Source organism: Recurvomyces mirabilis, assembly GCF_035927965.1.
Source record: "Recurvomyces mirabilis strain CCFEE 5264 chromosome Unknown scaffold_12, whole genome shotgun sequence".
Taxonomy (NCBI): Eukaryota; Fungi; Ascomycota; class Dothideomycetes; order Mycosphaerellales; family Teratosphaeriaceae; genus Recurvomyces; species Recurvomyces mirabilis.
In genome coordinates this window covers 192,412-213,275 of record NW_027041946.1, presented here as the reverse complement: position 1 = coordinate 213,275, position 20,864 = coordinate 192,412, and the positions used below count along the sequence as shown (strand labels likewise).

The 20,864-nt window shown below is 52.6% G+C and overlaps 5 protein-coding genes across 5 annotated transcripts; 2 read left to right on the top strand and 3 right to left on the bottom strand.

Annotated features, from left to right (window-relative positions):
* Window positions 1-176: 176 nt before the first annotated feature.
* On the bottom strand, window positions 177-493 carry LTS14_005094 (uncharacterized protein; the record flags this gene model as incomplete). The annotated part of the gene is made up of 2 exons (XM_064837793.1): window positions 177-328; window positions 379-493. The coding sequence occupies 2 exons, from the start codon at window positions 491-493 to the stop codon at window positions 177-179; spliced, it is 267 nt and encodes an 88-aa protein (XP_064694497.1).
* A 1,377-nt stretch (window positions 494-1,870) lies between these two features.
* Window positions 1,871-2,767, bottom strand: LTS14_005093 (uncharacterized protein; the record flags this gene model as incomplete). Its single annotated transcript, XM_064837792.1, has 3 exons — window positions 1,871-2,007; window positions 2,062-2,128; window positions 2,180-2,767. The coding sequence occupies 3 exons, from the start codon at window positions 2,765-2,767 to the stop codon at window positions 1,871-1,873; spliced, it is 792 nt and encodes a 263-aa protein (XP_064694496.1).
* Window positions 2,768-4,918: 2,151 nt separating this feature from the next.
* LTS14_005092 (uncharacterized protein) lies at window positions 4,919-6,988 on the bottom strand (the record flags this gene model as incomplete). Its single annotated transcript, XM_064837791.1, has 1 exon — window positions 4,919-6,988. One exon carries the CDS (start codon window positions 6,986-6,988, stop codon window positions 4,919-4,921), a length of 2,070 nt encoding a protein of 689 aa, XP_064694495.1.
* A 256-nt stretch (window positions 6,989-7,244) lies between these two features.
* Window positions 7,245-16,931, top strand: CSF1 (Macrophage colony-stimulating factor 1 receptor; the record flags this gene model as incomplete). The annotated part of the gene is made up of 1 exon (XM_064837790.1): window positions 7,245-16,931. One exon carries the CDS (start codon window positions 7,245-7,247, stop codon window positions 16,929-16,931), a length of 9,687 nt encoding a protein of 3,228 aa, XP_064694494.1.
* An 886-nt stretch (window positions 16,932-17,817) lies between these two features.
* On the top strand, window positions 17,818-20,510 carry EFT2 (translation elongation factor 2; the record flags this gene model as incomplete). Its single annotated transcript, XM_064837789.1, has 3 exons — window positions 17,818-17,825; window positions 17,932-18,661; window positions 18,717-20,510. 3 exons carry the CDS (start codon window positions 17,818-17,820, stop codon window positions 20,508-20,510), a joined length of 2,532 nt encoding a protein of 843 aa, XP_064694493.1.
* Between the last annotated feature and the right edge of the window lie 354 nt (window positions 20,511-20,864).

The following is a 20,864-nucleotide window of genomic DNA, read 5'->3' as shown; positions in this document are numbered from 1 at the left end:
CTGACCCTTACTCTAATCATCAATATCAGGCGCTGCTGGATCAAATGACATAACTTCCACGAATGGTCACTCGCAATCATGCGCTGTTGGATGCTGCATGCTAATCTCATTCTGACAAGCTATGGGACACGGTCATCCACGTTGGGACCCCATGGACTCCGACCATCAGAACGCCATCACTTGGTACCCCTAGGTGCTTCGCCGATCACGCCACTTGTCTGGCCAGCAGACGTTACGTCTGAGGCAGTCGTACCGCCCGCTCTTGGCCCCTCGCCACGATCATGACCCTGACCCGACTGGATCTTATTGGTCACCCACGAGTCTGAAGCTGGTACTTCTTAGTATCAAGCTGCTACTGATCTTTCGACCAATACACACCGTTTCCTTGGTTTGAACCATGACCGACTCCAGAGTTAGGTTGCGTCTCGGGGTTAGAATTGACATTGGGGTGGTCGCCGAGCTTCTGCTCAATGGTTTTCTTGATCTTCTGCATGCTTGCTGATTTTATGAGGTTGATACGGTGAGACTATAGAATGCAGTTGCCCGACCATATATGCCTACGACTCGTGCTGTCTGTGGTCAAATTTATGCGGGTCCTGGTGACGCCATGATGAGCAGTTCTACCATCTCGACGACCCAAGAAACACCTCGACTATGGATGCACGTTTCTCTGACGAGGATTTCACTGGCCACGCTCACAGTGCTGACGAGGACCTCTAGTCTCTACTGCAACGTCCGATGGCGAAAGATTAATCACTGGCTGCGAGGACAGGTGAAGCGTGCGGAACTCTAGGCGATGTACCACGCAGTCTTGCAGCGACATGATACTGCTCAGACTTTGGGATACTGTACACTTGTTCACCCAGATCCCGCTCAATCACGAGACCTCCTTCTGCTCTGTCTGTAAAAGCGCTTCTGGACACCATGTCGGCTTGTACTTGCAGTAGATTGTCGTTGACGGCTTGTTGGCATTGATCGCTTTCTGATCGTCCAGTGTGCCGGTCTTGAAAATGACCTGGGTATTGCTCAGCAAGCTGGTGTAAGGATGTCTTTTCGGCTGCTCATCTCACCATCCCCGGCATTGCTTCGGCGTCGACAGTCATTATCGTGCCACATGTGGAGCATCTACTGTCTATAGTATAGCACTGCGTCAGCGAAGAGTGGTACTGCGACATCAAGAAGCAGCCGACACATACATGTGACCTGCTTTCCGCTATCTCCTGAACGCGTCCATTGAGCTGTCTTGCCGGAAGATCGTGTATACTAGACGTTCCGTCATGTTCCTGCAGGAAGTTCGACGCAGAGGATTTAAACCTGATCAGACTTGATCAAGGTATTAGTGCTCCTGATAGAGATAATTAGGTCAGCATGGCGTCTGGCCTCATCGACGTACGTCCTTCTCACCCGACCGGGCCAGCTGTCTTTGTGCATGGAATGCAATGGCAGCAGACCTGCAGTATGTCAGTAACACCTGACCACTTCCTCGCCTCAAGAACCTTTGATACCGTAGCTACTGGCTCTCCAGAACACTCGTGCTGAACGTCGCCGCACATACAGCTTCCTCCAGGCATGTTGATAGTACTGTCTTTCCCTTGTTGTAAGGAACGATATCTGTGAACGAGGAGGCTGTCAATTCGTCTGTTGATTCTGCAGATGGGACTGACGACCTTATAGCGAAATGATGGTGCTCATGTACGAGTATAGCCAAGACCACAGGGCCTCGGCATACACTTTCTCGGTCGTAACTTTATCCAGAGTGGATATATTCCTTACTACATGTACTGCTATCGAAAAGAGGCTCATGGTCCAAGTAACGTCAGACGACACCGCAGATAAACATTCATACTTTCTCGTCAGGTGGATAGGTAACTCACCAAGGCACAGCCTTGCCTTGGTCATCGACCATACGAGCATGTACCTTTTCCTTTGGACCTGTTGCTGCAATTATGAGAGCTTTGCAGCCGTCTCGAGGGTCCTTGAAGCCTTGGTGGTTATTGAGATTGGTAGCTGTCAACGAAGTCAGCACGAGGTACAGCGATTTTATCTTACGTGGGAGCTCACCGCAGTATCCAGGATCCGATGCGGATACGATGAAGCCCTCTGTCTCGAGAAGACGAGCGTAGTGTGCCTGCGACTCTGTTGGCATGCATGTCTCGGATGGAGATAACTCTCCACTTACCATTGTCATGTTCATAGCTGTCTTTGTCGACCTATATATTGGGTACATGGCAGCAGAGTATGACGCATGGGCACTAGGATCCACTGCTAGAGCCAAAGATGCGAGGCCCGACGAGGTGAATCCTATCCGTTTCTCGTCCGACTTCCTCAGCAACGGCAGAAAGGCATCAACAGTCACTGCAGCGCCGAAGACGTTCGTATCGTAGTGCTGTTGATATAGCTCCCGCAGAGTTGGTCCAATCCCGTTCTTTGAGGCTGCCTGAGCACCAGCGATACCAGCGTTCAGCATCAAGATGTCAAGCTTGCCATGCTTGTCTTCTACAGACTTGGCAGCCGCTTTGATGGACTCGTCTTCATTTACGTCGATCTGTAATGGTTCGAGATCCGCCTTGTCGACTTTGTAGGAATCATCTGACATCATTTGCTCAATGGCCTTATTGGCCTTGTCGATGTCTCTGCTGCCGACGAGAACGTGGTACTTGCCACTGCTGGCCATCTGTTGAGCAGCATAGTATCCCAGCCCCTGGTTGGCTCCCGTGATGGCCACGAGCATCTTTGTGGCCGCGCCGTTTTTCTGTGAAGTTGTCATGATAATAGATTGTACTGCGGAATGCTAGTGGCACGACGAAGTGACACCACACGGATATATATAGAGACCAAACGTGGCAAACGCTTTGATTCCGCCGTGCCCCGGACGTGAGTGATGAAAGCTTGTATAAGTCCGCTGGGTCGTGGTAAGTCCCGACCGCAAATGAATGAAATGCCGCCATTTGAAAGCAGTATCACGAAGTCGCCTGGAAATTCGATACGTGCTACACGATCTGTTTGAATTTCAAGCTGAGAGTCATGCTGTAGAGGCACGTTCTGCATACAGGGTGAACAGAAGAGTCTTGACGAGAGAAGCCACGCCAACGACTTCTCAGAGGCGACGACCACGAAATCGTCTTTCACCCAGATTGTATCGAATTATTGCCGCAAGCAGCTCAATGATGGTGTACGAGCCAAGTTGTGTCCGGACGAACTACCACTGTACAATAATACACGACCAACGATCTGCGCAAAGGACAAAGGATCAGGCTCTGATGGCTCGCGGCAAAATGAAGACTGTATGCAAGCAGTACATCACGCTAAGTAGCACGTACGGCCTCCAACGCCGCCGCCTCTGTAGCCTAGATACATCAGCGTTCATCGGATGCTTTGCAGGAAGTGTTTCGTCGTAGTCTACAGTGCAGCCACTTTGTTGGCTGACATCTAGCCGACCGCTAGGCATGGTAGACAAACTCCCTCCTCTTCACCGAGCTCATCTCCTCTGACGTACAGTCATATATATCCCTCTGGCATTGTGTGAAGACACCACCAGATCATGGGCGTCGATGGATTGCTTGCTACTGGGTTGGATGCAAGGTGCAGCGATAGATACCTGGCGAGGATGTTTTGAGGGACATGGCAAAGCGAGATGAGTAGTGTGGCCACCTTCTGAAGCTGGCTTTGTTCTCTGCTTGGGTCCCAACGGTACACCGTTCACTGCTGACAGACCGCGGGCGGTCTGATCTCCAGCAAACGACACTGCATCACGGAACGGCTCACTATACAGGATATGAGCGCACACACTGAATTGCTCCATTCCGAGAGCGCCGTTCCATTGAAGGACTTCTCAAGGGTAGAGCACCATTCGTCCAGAGAGACCGGACACCAGCATAACACTTCTGAATATATCTCCACATGACGGCGACGACGAAATGGCTATGGGCTTTCCGAGTCCCATCATGTCTGGTGATATGCATAGCAGGTCCGATCGCGCTCCGCGTACTGGACAATCCAAGACCAAAATGTATACAGGGACGAACCGGAGTAGATGCTGAACAGTTCTTTTCCTTAGGCCGTGCCGTGGAGCAGTCTCGGGGTAGAAGCAGACAAGCCACTGGTCTAGCAGATCTCAATATTTATGTTCTGCACGTCTCATGTAGTGGTACAGCTCGTCAGTTGGGCCAACACCGGTCGCGGACCTGCCTCTTCGGTCCTCCAGCATCATTGACCTCAACATCACATGTGTCTGCTGTTCCAGCGAGAGTCGTGTGATTCACTCCATGGCCTTCCTATGATCGATCGATCGATCATACACATACAATGAAATGTATTATAACTGATCATCCATACATGTATCGTTTTGATTTTTCAGTCGCGCCGTTCACCAGCGCTTCTGATCTATGGCCATCATGCGCAAGAATACTGCGCTGTCGCACACCACCTAATACATAAGCAGCCCGATCGCTGTCGCGAGCGCTGGATCTTCATCATCGAGTATGTCGACCAGGTGGGACAGAACCATAAGAACCAACTCGTGAGAGCCTGCTGTGCAAGCTTGGGCCTGATTGTCTCGTCCATCGTCACTTCCTTGAGGCGTAGGCTTCGGGATTGAGCAGTCGCGCAGAGAGGATGGACTAGACGATGCGGATGATTTGGGTAACGAATTATCGAAGCCGTCCAATAGCATGATTCGGGCCGGTTATGAAGTGTAGAAACGCTTGATCTTATCATCCCGGGGTATCATGCAAAACTTGGCGACCGAGATACCTTAGATCATACTCATATATACACAAATTCGAACGACTGCACTTGTTCGAGCTTAATGCAAGACAAAGGCGTACTCCGCTGAATGAAGACAACAATACCTGGTGATTAGACATTTCTGGCATCTCCGGACACCACCAGCAGCAAGGTAGCGTGAGCAAGGAAAGGCTCAATACACTTCATCGACCTCATCATAAGTGTCCATATCACGATCCTCACGGTGTGGGACGTCTTGCTTGCTATCAAGCTGTAGCCCATCCTGTGCGCCACAACCGGCGGCGTCTGAGTCGGGAATTTCCGAAAGATTGTCGACATGCGACAGCGAGGTTTCTTCGAGCTTGTGCCACTTGAGTTTGACCTTGCCGATGACCTTAGGTAGATCCGAGTGTGCCAACGGCCCAGCATAAGAAGCAGCTGATAGGAAGTTTTCACCTTCGTAACGCTGCTGGAACTGTATCAAAGCAGTGTCGTCGCGACTTAGGTGTTGCGTCAACGATGCCGAATCCAGACCGTTGAACATGAGATAATGCCTCAATGTCTCTTCATGATCTTGCCGTCGGCCCTCTGCGAAAGTTATAGCGACAGTCTTGGATCGATTGTCAAGGCTCATGACTGATCTGCCACCGCCTCGACCTCGATAGCTGGCTGAGTAGCCACGACCTCTGGACTGTCCGATGGCTGCGCCACGAATACGGGTAGCCAAGGGGGCATGACTGTCATTGTTCATCACCTCTCTATCCATATCGATGCCAAGGGTCTTCGCCTCGCTCTGCAACTCCGCCAACTTGGCCTTGAGCATAGTCGTCTGCTCGTCATCGTCACCAGCTACACTGCTCCCTGACTGCTTTGCCAGCATTTCGATAGCCCGCTGTCGTTCCAAATTGATCTCGCCCAACCTCTGGTCCAGCGCCCTTCTTTGCTCCAAGATCTCGTTTCGCTTCTGCTTGGTCGCCTCGTGCCTCTTCTGTGCTTCCTCCTGCCGTTTCGCCACCTCCGCCAGATCAAGAGCGGGCTGCTCAGAAGTCATCGGTGTGATATCCTCTTCTGGGGGGTGAGCATGGCCGTTCGTTGCCGGACTCACCAGCTTATGCCAGAATACTTTAACGAACCGGTTCTCGAAGATGCATTTTGGGCTTTGGTATGCGGCTCTGGCAGATTTATGGTTGTTGTACTTCACGATTGCCAGGGCATGATGATAGTGCAAATCAATATGGTCGATCTTCCCAAATTGGGAGAAGAAGTCCTGTATTGACGGCTCATTGAGGTAGTCCTTGGGTATTTGCTCGACGACGATGGAAGTGTTGGATCTGTCCGTTCTATCTGGCCCTGCCATGGAGAACGAAGGACGATGACCTTTGGCTCGGCGTTCATTGCTATTGCTGTGTTGATGTACGGCTGGAAACCCTCCAGCACGCTGATGATCGCTGGTTTGCGGAATAGACTCCTGCACGAATGGCGCCTCAGGTTCGTACCCGTCGTTTCGATCAGCAATAAAAACAGCGTTTCCGCCGTGCTCGTATGGGCATGATGTACCACGCGTACAGAAACCTTTCGTATGGTAGTCGTGGCATTGTCGATCCTCAGGCGTAGCACTAATACCTCCAGCACGTTCGAAGAATCCGCCATCTGGCATACCGAGGAACATCCCCATGGTTTGCTGCATGGCCAAAAAGCTGGCCATGGGATTGCTCAAGTCGAAAGGTGGCATGCCAGGGGGAGGTGTTGGCAAGGGTGGCAAGTGCATGCTCGGGCGCGTCTGATTGAAAGAGGGGGCGTATGAAGGTGGTGAGATCTTCAATCTCGATAAGCTGCTTGGTTTGCTACCACGTTGAGTCCGCTTTGGTGATCGTGTGATCGTCTCGAGCACTGGGATGTGGCCGTTCTGACCCCCTTCTGCGTCCCAGTCATGGTAGGAGCGCTTCCGAGATCCTGCTGGCACCTTGTTCGACTTGTTGTATGCGCGGCCCGTGGCGTCGAGTCCGCTGACCGTTGTTTTCGACAAAGGAGCGCTTAGGTCGTAGGATCTCGTTGCGATAGCGCTGAAGATTTCGTTGACGAATGTCTGGGCACTGTCTGGGATGAAGTCCTTCAGTGCACCAGATACTGCATCGGCCTCGTCAGTTTTGACGAGCGCAACGACATAGTCGGCAAGCACTTCTGAGTCGGCATCCGAGATGGCTTCCAACTTCTTGATTACAAATGCCTTGAAAACCTGCTCGTCTTCGACATCCAGCGTCATGTTGTGCACATTTGATAGAGTCGAACGCTGTACATGAAAGTGCCACCGCGCGCGTCTGGTGCTAAAGAAACTCGGAACAGTTCCGCCATCACGTCGAGCTTCACATGTCACGACTCAAGACAATCACCATTCACTAACTCGAGACATGCATCTCAGTATCACGTGGCGTTCGGTTGTCTGTTTAATTACGGAAGGAGGAAAAGAGTTGTGGACAATATGCGACGTACCAGGCTGAAACGCATTGACAGCTTGCACGATGGTGCTCTCCCCCTCGCCGCTTGGCCCTAGCATTGGTTTCAACTGGGTATATCTGGTCGAGATCCTGGTGTCTGGCATCCTGGCCGTCTTCTTTCTGTTCTACTTCAATCGCCTATTTGGCACCGTTGTGTCATACGCTATACGGGCATGGACCTGGCATAAGTACCGCGCCTACATCGATATCACTGCCCTGCAAATCAGCTTGCTGGGAGGACGTATCTTCTTCAAGAGCATTCGGTATCATGCGCATAACATTACTGCGACGGTGCATGATGGGCACATAACGTGGCGGTACTGGCTCTCTCAGGTCCAAGATGCCGAGATATTCTTGGCGGAGGAGACTGGGCGCAACGGGAAGCAGCAGCCCTCGAGTGGTGCCAGCCAGAAGACAGATCAGAGCAACAGTTCGCCTGGCGAGAAGCACCGCAGTAGAAGCCGTAGTATTGGGAAGACGGAGAAGGCAGGAGGGCATAAGAAGGAGCTTCCATGCCGCATCTCAGTGAAAGTGTCAGGCGTGGAGGCCTTCATTTACAACCGAAGTCCTTTGTACGATCTCGTTGTGGAAGCTACATCAAACGCTGCCAAGAGTCACTCGCATGCCGATGGCGGTGACTGGAAGGTGTTCGACCATCCAATTTCACCAGCATCCTCCAGTCAAGGCAAAGACGGCGCCAACTTGCATCCGAAGCCGGAACGAGTGGAGACACACCAGACCGGTCAAAGCACTGCTTACCAGAGACCAGAGATACCGCAATGGCTTCGAATATTTCCCGTTAAAGTCGAATGCAGACGAGCTGCAGCAGCGGTTGGTAACGAGCACACTACGAGTGTGATAACTGCAAAGATCGAGAAAGCTACAGGTACGATCGATGCAGATAATGCCGCCACGCCCTTCGACATCTTCAAGTTACTGTTCAACTTCGACATCGAACATGCTACTGCACAAATGAAGCCTAACAAAGACTTCAAGAAGTTCCAACTCGATTTCGCGCAGCATGTTTTGCAAGAAAAAGAGGGCAAGATTGTCTCCGGTGGCAGGTACACATTTACACCTCCACGACCCGCTGCAAACATTGTGAGATGGCTACGAGAATCGCTTCGCCGCCGGCCTAGCGTCACTGGCTCTGTTCGAGCTGCTTCTGTCAATTCACATAAGAATCACGTCAATTACCAATCAACACAGCCGCTTCCAGGAGCCGCACAATGGCATGGTCTGTCACGTTATCTTGACGAACACGACAGTACGGAACATAGCGAGTGGTCAGAAATTGAATACGCCAAAGCCTCCACACTGGTAGAATGTCCGAAGATTGGCTTTCGCTTCTACTGGGACATACCCGGTACCGTGCCAGGTGGCCTGGGTGGCAGCGAAATGCCGTCGGATGCTCCGCCAAACGACGACATCAATGGGTCTAAACCACCGGATTATGGATTGGATTTCTTCGTACACGGTGGGACCGTTGTGTACGGGCCATGGGCGGACCGCCAGCGCATAAACCTCCAGCAGATCTTTTTCCCAGTGAGCTATGTCGATAGCCCGCCAATGCCTACGCTGAAGGCTGGTGACACTCGTATATGTACTGTGTTCAAGATATTTGTTTCCGTGGAAGAGGATGTGACTTTGCGTGTACCGACGCGCGAACTTTCCAAAGACGATCAATGGCAAGGAAGAGCTGATCAAAATCAAGCTGGAGGTGAGCCAGGTGCCGCTGAGAGCAAGCCAGGTAAGCATGGCAAACGGAGACGGCACCATCGTCGCCGTCGAGGCAAACAAGGCAATTCAGCTGTGGATGCTCGGCCATATGGCTGGCTTGACATAACCGTGAAACCTGATACCACGGTCAACTTCTCCCAAGACATGTATCCTCGAGCCTCCGGTTACCGCAATCGTCTGGACCTTGAGGTCAAAGGCAGCGAGATGACTAGCAGCGTCAACCACGGTCTCCTCTGGCGGACTGGTCTGATCACCCTGGATGCAGACATATCTCAGCCGTTGGCGTGGAGTACGCTGCGTCGTTGGCCATTCAACATTGTGATCTACGACATGGAGCTCTTCATACTTCGTGATCACATGTTCCTCATTATCGACATTGTGAACGACTGGTCGTCTGGTGCGTCACCAGAATTCTTCACATTTGTCCCATACTACTACGATATCAACATGGGCTTTAAGAACTGGTGCATGTTCCTTAATGTTAACGATGCAAACATCATCAACGAGCCGGCAAGCTTCGACCACAACGACTTCGTCACTCTTGAGGGCCTTGATATGCGAGGCGCGATCCACATACCGATGGAACATTATCGGCCCAAGCGCAATGAGATCTACTTCGACGTGCTTTCGTTTGACATGGGCATGCGCACTTTGAGTCCTCCACGAAGCACTCTACATACGTTCCTACGAGAAAAAAGGGTTGCCGATCTGCCGCACTTGACCCTTAATGGATCTTTTGATCAGAATTCCGAAGAGAAGCCAGGTCTGGTTGACATACTACGCTTCGACATTGCATCAGACGGCCTGAGCCTGAAGGCATTTGGCCAGCTGGTACGACAGCTCATCAATATCAAAGAGAATTACTTCGGCGATTATGTCCACTTCAATACCCTCGAAGAATTTCAGAGTGCGGGAGATACATTTGCTGAAGCCAATGAGAAGATCGCAAGTGCGCCTCCGCCACAGACAATCAACGAGCTCGATGTGATCCTCAACATCATCATTGAGAACACTGCGGTCATGTTTCCGACCAATCTGTACAGCGGCGATGAGCACATCCGCATTGAGCTACCACACGCCGACCTGAACTTGCGCATTGTCAGCTACTACCTTGATATGGCTTTGCAGTTATCACCGCTGAGCATCCTCTCCGGGTCAATAGCGTCTGACGAGGATAAGTCACCAATCGAATCAGCTTCTAGCACTCAGCTGTTCATCCGCCATCTTGATCTGTACGGTCATCGCTCCTTCGGGGCGCCGCCAAAAGAGCCGGCCTACGTCAACCAGTGGGATATCGACGTAGGTGCTTTCACCGGCGAATGTAACATGAATTTCATGTACGATCTTGTCTCCGCTCTACAAGGATTCGCCTTCGCATTCATTGACGCTGAGAATGCAACTCCAGTCACATCACCAAACATCTTTAGTGATGTTTCCTTCGTCAGAGTGCGTACGGACATCATCCGCACGTGGCTGCACGTCGGCCAAGATGCACTGCTTTTTGCAGCTCAGCCCATCTCTGTTGATACCAACGACCTGGCGGGCGAACGATTCTCCCAGAGAGTCAATGTTGTGGCACCACTAATCACTCTTGCCTGCATCGACGCTCAAGCCGCGACACGCAGTCGTGCATTCGGGGGTCGAAGACAACCTGCCCGCACGTTTGCTTTCGTGCAGACTGGTGCTGCAGTGGACGTACTGATACGCAAGCGGCATTTCGAGGACGAAAGGCAAAAGCAACAAGCTCACATACGTGAATGCGATATGAGGACGCGCCGTGTGCCGTTTCTGCTCCATCGAAAGCCGTCATTGGCGTCCGTCGCATACGATCCAGATCTTACACCTCCCGCAATGGCCTACCCTTTCTTTCCCATCCCGCTTACTCGTGGAAGTATGGGCAAAGGACGTCCAGCTTCGATCAGGTCAGCTGGCTCCGGAGTAAGCAGTATAAGCATGCGCTCGCTGATGTGCAAGGAGTCTTCATCATCCATATCAGCTTCCCTGCGTGGGCCCACAAGACCGAAAGCAATGCCAATGTTCCGGTCGATCCGATCTCAGGAGCACTCTCATGCTGAGGCTCCTCAACATCAAAGCGACGCAGCTACAAACGCAGCGCGCGGCACTCCCGATCGCTCGCCATCTGGGCTTCCAGCACCAAGCATGGCGTTTTCCAGTCCTTTTGCGGAGCCCTACTTCCCGCTCGACTTGATCGAGCCCGACGAGACAAATCTACCAGTGTTCTCTGCCGAGCAGACTGTACCTCGCCACACCTCGGATGACGACACCCCTGAATCAATACAAGATATTGGTGACCCAGACGTAGACTCGGACGCTTCCCACACCAGCGTGCTTATCACCGTCAATCCAGGCATCAGAATGTATGCGGAGCCGAGAGTCGCCACGACTGCTGCCAAGCTCATGCGCAAGATGTGTCCCAAAGATGGCGAAGATCTCCTAGACGGCCTGCACATGAGTGTGATGGGCACTATCGACGGTACGCACAAGGCGCAGCATGGCCACAAGGATGTCCTCGAGATTCAAGCATCTCTTCCTTGCGCCCTTGTGCGTGTGGTGAACTCTGCCGATGACGAAGGTGCCGCTTGTGATCAGCTCGATCTTAGCATCAACAAAGTCGAGCAACTTGTGAGGATCAGGAAGTCTCCTACGCATGAGGGCTATACTCAAGCACTCGCTTTGCACTCGATCGCTGCCGGAGTAGAGATTGCTTTGACCGGCATATCAGAGGATGACTTGCGTCCAGCTGTGCGCTTGCACATCAGAGACATCCTGGTCTGGGTTTCGCTTGCCAACAACAGATCTATGCACGTGTCTGTGCGAGACGCGCATCTATCGATTGTTGGCACACAAGCGAGATACCTGAGCGACGCTGCTCTCCGTGTAATGCATATGGTGGAAGACTTGGTACCACATTTTGGTGCTCTCGCAAAGCGGCCTCAGAGGATGCTGCTCCTCCTGGTGTACGCCTTGACTCAACACAATGAGAGTTTTGCTGATCCTGCCTTCCTGTCTCGGATGACCTACATCTTGCGCGCCTTTCCCGATCACTTCCGCAACCAGAATTCGTGGAAGGTGCTCTCACGCCTCCGACACATCCTGTACTCTCTACCAGCCGGCATATTGCAGAGTCTGAACAAGCGCCTCGAGGACAACGATCTGGAATGTCCACCCGATATGGCGGCCAAAGTCCTGCGGAGCTGGGAGCAGTGGCGCAGTTGGGATGTCGTCAATGTGGACAGAGCATACGTGTTTCAGACTCTGTTCCCACAGGCCGAATCGCATACAGTACACGAGACTCCTGATCTACCACTTAGCATGATCGTCAGAACTGAGACATTGAGCGTCTCTCTGGAATCCCGGACCCAGCCAAGCGAGATCGTTGTCGAAGAACTATCGCTCGGTGTAGACATCACTCCACCTATCGCACCAACTGGTTTGATGTTGGTCGAGGCGAACAAACGCACCAAATCCATGCTGCAGTTGCACACGAGCTCTATTGGCATGTCCTTTGACTGGAGTCTTTGTGGGATTGTGGAAGATGTACTGCCCTTGGTCGACGATTTTGAAGGAGCGGCAAGAAAACATGCTGCACCACGACCCATCAAACCCACCGAGAAGCTCGGTGATGAACTCAACAGACACGACTTCCACATCGTAATGTCAACAGACGAAGGGAACATATCTCTGCAAACCATCAATCTTCGCCATCTTTCTCGTGCTGAAGGGCTCAAGCTATCAGTGATTGGCACTACTCAGGCCAGTGATAGGTATGCAGGGTACGGACAGTGTGTGACGGCTTTGCTCAACGTAGACAGAGCAAGCACGGAACTTCATGGTCCTACGAGCCGCGTATGGCAGTCTCTGCTTACTTCGCCCAGTCTGTACATTGACCATCTGCAACCAGCTCCCGGAGTTGACATAGCGCCAGCTGTAGTTGTTGCAGCTGCCTATGATGAGCTGGACATAGCTCTGCAGGAGCAGATTTCTGGTATCATACATGTTGTTGATGGCATCATTGTCGAGGAAGTGACGCAGGTCATGAGGCTCGTCAAAGTCATCAAAGCTGCTCAGTCGAAGCCATCGACCAATGGTCTACCGCCTTCTGTCCAAAGCAAAGCGCTTGACCTCAACGTCGCTGTATTGGCTGGTCACATGCAGCTCGAAGTCGCAGTACTTCAGTCGTTAAGCTACTACCTAGAAGGTAAAGCAGCCAGCATGCGACTTGTACCAAGTTTTACTGGTGACAAGTCCATCGAAATCAGCTTCGAAATTGATCGTCAAAACCATTCCTTCATCAACACGAGTAGGCAGGAACGACATCATCAAGGTCTCCTCGAGATACCTCCAATCAACGGCCATGTCAACTACCTGGCCAGCGAAGATGAGATCTCGATCTCCGCGAGCATATCCGTCGAAAAGATAGAAATTGAAGCTGCGGCCATACAAGGCGTGATCTCTGTGGTCAACAAGCCGGAGGTGAAGAAAGTGATCTCAGCGGTTAAAGGCAATGTTGAGGAAATCCAGCGGCACATCGAAGCATTGGACTTACCTCCCAAAAGCCCTCCACTACCCACCTCAGATACAGCGAGAAAGACGCTGTACGACATGCGACTGGCACTACTCGGCATCCGCGTTTCTGCCAGCACACCACGCGTACGAGGTCGTTCAACGGCAGAAGTGGAGATTGGCATTGGTCCGCTGCATGTCACAGCATCCAACAGACACAACGTTTCTGAAGTAGACCAAATGATTCCCGAAGTACATCTACAGCTACAAGATATTGGAGCCCGGCTTTGGGTTGATGATCGAGGCAAGCATCATCCTTGTGGTAAAGCAACCTTTGGAATCAACGTCCACTTCATCTTGAAGAGTACTCCAAATGGCAACGTGGCGCGAGAGCTGAATATCATCAGCGAGAGTCTTGAAGTCAATGCGTACCCCGAGACTGCTTCGACTTTTGTGGACGTGATCAACCATCTTCAGGATCGACTGCGAGATCTAGATGTTTCTCGGGAGCTGGAGTATATCCGACGGCTTCGAGACACCCGGCGCCACACGATCATGCAAGGCTTTAGCGGAAGGCGTGTGCCTTCGGAGGCGCAGGCTGCCTTCTCTGCGGCCGATCTACTCGCACTTCACACCACTGTGACTCTTCGCGACATCCACATTTCTTGGCTGGTCAACGACCGTTTTGCAGCCTCGCCCAGTGCAAGGGTGGAAGATGCAGTGCTTACCTTCACGAGCATTACTTTGATGACCAGTGGTGGCCACGAAGCGCGGTTGACTATAGCCGATGTGCTGCTTCAACTTACTAAGAAGGCAGCCAGCAAGCAGCATCGTGCTCTTAACTCTGCACTTCTACCTGAAGTAGCTTTCAGCGTGGGCTATTGGACGAAAGGGAAGGATAGAAGTCTTGCTTTCAAAGCGACGGGCAAGCCGCTAGATCTACGCCTGGAGTCAAGCTTCATCATCCCAGTGAACGCGATACAGAAGTCGGTGGAGTATGCCATGGAAACGTTCCAATCAGGAACCGCAGTGTGGCAGAGCACACCGACCTCTTCTGGCGCTCCGCGTGCACAGATCTTCGACACTAAGCGTCTCGCTTCTCTGCTCGTCGAAGCAGATTTTGCAGGTGCACAAGTCTATATGAAAGGCGCTGAAGTGCAGCGCAAGAGTGACAAGTATGCTGCTCAACCGCACGGCTCAGCCCATGGTAGATACGGCCAGTTTGCCAACGATGATGAGACGATTAGCACGACACTGCGAGCCCCTGGTATCGCTGTCAAAGTCGAGTACAACTCCAAAGGATTGCAGCCTACAATTAGTGGTGAGATGCAGATCGAAGCTTCAAGCAACCAACTTCTTCCGAACTTCGTGCCACTGATGGTCGAAGTGTCGAATAGTGTCAAAGACGTGGTCAGGCAGCAAGAAGGCCAGGCTGTTGCAAAGCCGAAGCAGGCGCTCGAGAACAAGCCATCACAGAAGTTCTTCGAGGAGGATTCAATCGCCACGGTAAACCCTGCAAGACTCTTCGGCAGGACCAAAGTCAATCTTGGCTTGCGCATCTGTCGACAAGAGTTCGGGCTCACGTGCCAACCGATTGCCAAGGTCGATGCTAAACTACTGCTGGACGACTTCTACTTTACAGTCAACACGATCGAGTCGGACGATTATGGGCACTTCTTCGCCATGTCAGCTGTTTTGACAAAGTTGTCCGCAAATGTCAAGCATGTCTACTCTCGTGAGCCGACTTTCAGCTTCGACATGGACTCGATTGTCCTATCAGCAATGAACAGCAAGCACTTGAGCGGCAATAATGGCATTTCTGCCATCGTCAAGGTCAACCCCACAAAGCTGTCCGTCAACGCGAAACAGCTGCAGGATCTGCTGCTCTTCCAAGAGATATGGTTGCCACCAGAGATCAGAGCGCAACCAGCCCCAGTGGCTTCTGCTGAAGGCGGTCCGCCTGACGAATACTTTGCACAGAAATATCACTCCCTTGCGTCCGCTGCCGCCTTCCCTTGGAACGCCACTGTCACGATCGCAGAGCTCAACGTCAATCTGGATCTCGGACAGAGCATTGGCAAGACCTCGGCGACCATCAGTAACCTGTGGGCATCGCAGCAAAAGTCCTCGAATTGGGAAGAGCACTTATGCATAGGCTTGGACGAGTTAGCAGTGAACAGCACGGGCAGAATGAGTGGCTTCGTCGAGCTCACAGGGCTGGGTGTGCGCACATCAATACAATGGCCGCAAGGTACGGAAGAGGCGGGCAAGACACCATTGATCCAGGCTTCAGCTGGGTTTGGCAAGCTGCGCGCGAAAGCTGCTTTCGACTACCAGGCTTTTGCTTTCGGTGATATCGAGGACTTCGATTTCCTCATGTACAACGTGCGACAAGAGGACCACAAGAACGATCGACTTGTCGCAGTGCTCGACTGCGGCAAAGCCTACGTCTTCTGCACGTCTACTAGTCCCGCACAAGCCGTGGGACTGTTTCAGGCCTTCGACCGGCTCATACAGGAGAAGCAGCTCATGTATACTCAGTCTCTCAAGGACATCGAGAAGCACTTGCGACGAGAGAGTACGGTGGTGCCTACCAAGTTCGGCCCAATCATTGGCGGCTCGAAGCCAAAGTCTGACGACAAAGCCACATCGATTTCATTGCACACAGATGTCGTCGCTACGCTTGGTGATATCTGCTTTGGCGTGTATCCAAGCACGTTCTTTGATAGCCAGCTACTCAAGGGCGAGGCCAACAATATTCAAGCGCGCTTTGCCGTCGGCCTGGAGAATGGCAAAATACATAGCGGGCTAGGCATGACTTTGGGTCAACTACAAGTAGCCCTCGCGGCTGTAAGACGAGTGACAGCCGTGCCAAAAGCACTAGAAGTGTCCGTCGACGAAGTCGTCAGCAGCGCTCTGAACGCCAAAGGCGGCACTATTCTCCGCGTGCCCAAAGTCGTCGCCTCGATGCAGACCTGGCAAGCCCCCAACTCAAACAACGTCGACTACATCTTCAAATCCCTCTTCGCCGGCAAAATCGACGTAGGCTGGAACCTCTCCCGCATCAACTTCATCCAAGGCATGTGGACCACGCACTCTCGCGCCTTGGCCTCACGTCTAGGGAAACAGCTCCCAGAAAGTGCAGTCAAAATCACGGCGGCGGAACAAGGCAAGGACTCGACCTCCTCAAGCTCGTCACAACCTCAGGACAAAATCACGGCAGAGGTGAAGTTGCCACAGTCACGGTATGAGTACCATGCCCTCGAGCCGCCGATTATCGAGACACCGCAGTTGCGGGATATGGGGGAGGCGACACCGCCGTTGGAGTGGATTGGGTTGCAGAGGGGTCGGTTGCCGAATGTGACTCATCAGATCATTATTGTTGGGCTGCTGGAGGTGGCGAAGGAGGTGGAGGATGCTTATTCGAGGATTTTGGGGTCGTCTTGAGATTTTAATGTAGAGCGTTGTAGCATGGCGTTTGGGAGGGCTTGGGATGTACATTTGTAGTGTTAGATAGTGTGTATATTTGACAGTGTGCGTAATCACAAGATTTTGGTGGGGTAATTGTATTCAGCCCCGGCTTTGTAATTATCTGGCAACACCAGAACAATGTCGAGATTGTCGCGATTGCCATAATGTAGTGTGACTCACTATGGTACATGTAGCTTGAATGTAGATGAATGCATGCTTCGAGTCATCGTACTTCTTCACCCTCGTGCCAACCCTCCAGTGACCTTAACTCCGGTGTCTCAAAACAGCCTATTCTTAACGTTACATGGGGCAGGATTGCAGAAGGGTAGGACTCCCGAATCCATCTTCGATTTCGCCAGGAAGCCAAAGTTGACGTTTCCTTCTACTTCGCCGTGTATGTAGGTGATGGAACTGGTTATTCCAGATACAAAGATACGTCTAGTCCAAACGGGTAATATCATATCACTTTCGTCCTTCTAGCGTACCTAGAGCCTATAACATAAGCGAAAAGGCTAACGTTTTGTCGAGATCTTGTCGAAGTCCCACCCTTTCTGCAATCCCACCCCTTGTCACATTAAGAATAGCAATAGCGGGGCATTTTGCCTCCACTAACATTTTCGCTCTCATTTGGCCTCCTCTTGTCGTCCAAGCATTACCGCTGCACCACATCGCCGTCGACAGGTAGCTTTACTACATATACCAGCCACATCCGCTTTTGGGCACTGACACCTTTCACAGGCAGACAAGTATTTCCACGGTCGAGTCGTGCACTTCAGCACTCGATAAGGGCACTCCGGCAGGCCCTCCCACACACGAATAACAGACTTTTCCACCCACACCTACACCCACCACTACCGCCAAGATGGTTCAGTAAGTCATCACTGAAGAGCATGGGAAGGATATCGTGGCTTGAATACCACAACTCCTGCAGCGACGTGAGATACATGGAGCACGGCTAACATGCGGCGCTCAACAGATTCACCGTCGAGGAGCTCCGCGAGCTCATGGACAACCCGGTCAACATCCGTAACATGTCCGTCATCGCCCACGTCGACCACGGCAAGTCCACCCTCACCGACTCCCTCGTCCAGCGTGCCGGTATCATCTCCGCCAAGAACGCTGGTTCCGCTCGATTCACAGATACCCGCCCCGACGAGCAGGAGCGCGGTGTGACGATCAAGTCGACCGCAATCTCCCTCTACGGCTCCCTCATTGACGCCGAGGATCTCAAGGATATCCCTCAGAAGACCGTGAAGAACGACTTCTTGGTCAACTTGATCGATTCGCCTGGTCACGTTGATTTCTCATCTGAAGTCACTGCTGCGCTCCGTGTCACTGACGGTGCGCTCGTTGTCGTCGACACCGTCGAGGGTGTGTGCGTGCAGACCGAGACTGTGCTTCGTCAGGCTCTCGGTGAGCGTATCAAGCCTGTTGTCATTATCAACAAGGTCGATCGTGCTCTGCTCGAGTTGCAGGTCAGCAAGGAGGATCTGTACCAGAACTTCTCCCGTGTCATCGAGTCCGTCAACGTGGTCATCGCCACCTACTTCGATAAGACCCTCGGTGATGTCCAGGTCCAGCCTGACAAGGGTACCATTGCTTTCGGTTCCGGTCTTCACGGCTGGGCTTTCACCGTGAGACAATTCGCTACCCGCTACTCCAAGAAGTTTGGTGTAGACAAGAACAAGATGATGGAGCGTCTATGGGTGAGTTTTGACATGACTTGCAATTCCCTATGACCAGTAGCTAATATACGCGCAGGGCGACAACTTCTTCAACGCCAAGACCAAGAAGTGGACCAAGGTCGGCACACACGAGGGCGCGACTCTTGAGCGTGCTTTCAATCAGTTCTGTTTGGACCCCATCTTCCGCATCTTCGACAGCGTTATGAACTTCAAGAAGGAGGAGATCCCAAAGCTTCTGGAGAAGCTCGAGATCAAGCTCACTGGCGAGGAGAAGGAGCTCGAGGGCAAGCAGCTCCTCAAGGTTGTCATGCGCAAGTTCTTGCCAGCCGCTGATGCGCTCATGGAGATGATGATCCTCCACCTGCCATCTCCCGCTGTCGCCCAGAAGTACCGCATGGAGACTCTCTACGAGGGTCCTCCTGATGACGAGTCCGCTCTCGGTATTCGCGACTGCGACCCCAAGGGCCCGCTCATGCTTTACGTGTCCAAGATGGTGCCGACTTCCGATAAGGGTCGTTTCTACGCTTTCGGCCGTGTCTTCTCTGGTACTGCCCGCTCTGGTCTCAAGGTCCGCATCCAGGGCCCCAACTTCATCCCCGGCAAGAAGGAGGACATGTTCATCAAGAGCATTCAGCGCACCATCCTCATGATGGGTCGTTACACTGAGCCTATCGAGGATGTGCCAGCTGGTAACATCTTGGGTCTGGTCGGTGTCGATCAGTTCTTGCTCAAGTCTGGTACCCTCACCACCGCCGAGACGGCCCACAACATGAAGGTCATGAAGTTCTCTGTCTCGCCTGTCGTTCAGCGCTCCGTCGAGGTCAAGAACGCCAACGATCTGCCCAAGCTCGTCGAAGGTCTTAAGCGTCTATCCAAGTCCGATCCTTGTGTGCTTACATACATCGCGCCCACCGGTGAGCACGTCGTCGCTGGTGCCGGTGAGTTGCACTTGGAGATCTGCTTGAAGGATCTCGAGGAGGACCACGCCGGTGTGCCTCTCCGTATCTCCGACCCAGTCGTGCAGTACCGCGAGTCCGTCAACGGCACCTCCACTATGACCGCCCTCTCCAAGTCGCCCAACAAGCACAACCGCCTGTACATGATCGCCGCTCCCCTGGAGGAGGGTGTCGCCAAGGACATTGAGCAAGGCAAGATCGGACCACGTGACGATTTCAAGGCCCGCGCCCGTATCCTCGCCGATGAGCACGGCTGGGACGTCACTGACGCCCGTAAGATCTGGTGTTTCGGCCCCGATACCAACGGCGCCAACTTGCTCGTCGACCAGACCAAGGCCGTGCAGTACCTCAACGAAATCAAGGACTCCGTCGTCTCTGGTTTCCAGTGGGCGACCAAGGAAGGTCCCATTGCCGAGGAGCCCATGCGCAGTGTCCGCTGGAACATCATGGACGTCACGCTCCACACCGACGCCATCCATCGCGGTGGTGGACAGATCATCCCCACCGCTCGTCGTGTGCTCTACGCCTCCACCCTCCTCGCCGACCCGGGTCTCCTCGAGCCCGTGTTCTTGGTCGAGATCCAGGTCCCCGAGCAGGCTATGGGAGGCATCTACGGCGTGCTTACGCGAAGGCGTGGTCATGTGTTCGAGGAGATGCAGCGTCCCGGTACGCCTCTCTTCAACATCAAGGCCTATCTACCCGTCAACGAGTCTTTCGGTTTCAATGCCGATCTGCGCTCCAACACTGGTGGTCAGGCTTTCCCGCAATTGGTGTTCGATCATTGGCAGATTCTGCCGGGTGGGTCGCCGCTTGATAGGACGACCATGCCCGGTGGGGTTGTGGAGACGATGAGGAAGAGGAAGGGCTTGAAGCCTGAGGTGCCGGGCTATGAGAACTACTATGATAAGTTGTAAGCGGCCTATCATTGGCGGCGATTGCAGCTTGTTGTGGAGGGAGAGAGTGTCAGGAGGGGACAAAAGCGAGCATTTGTGGGTGTCTTGTCTGCTTTCGGCCATTTCATATGAGCTGTTTGACGATAGATGCGGAAATCATGCATGCTAGATACCAATGATGTTTAATGCGTTCGCACGACATGGTCATGAGATGAGAGGGGGGAGGAGAGTGGTGTTCCCTTTGTTTTTTTGCATGAATGGTAGATTAGGAGTCCAGTTCAAAAAAAACAGTTTCGCTACAATGGACCATGGTGAGTATTCTCGGAATGTTTTTTGCCCCAGTGATTGTTTCAATTCGCTCTTGTGTAACGCCGC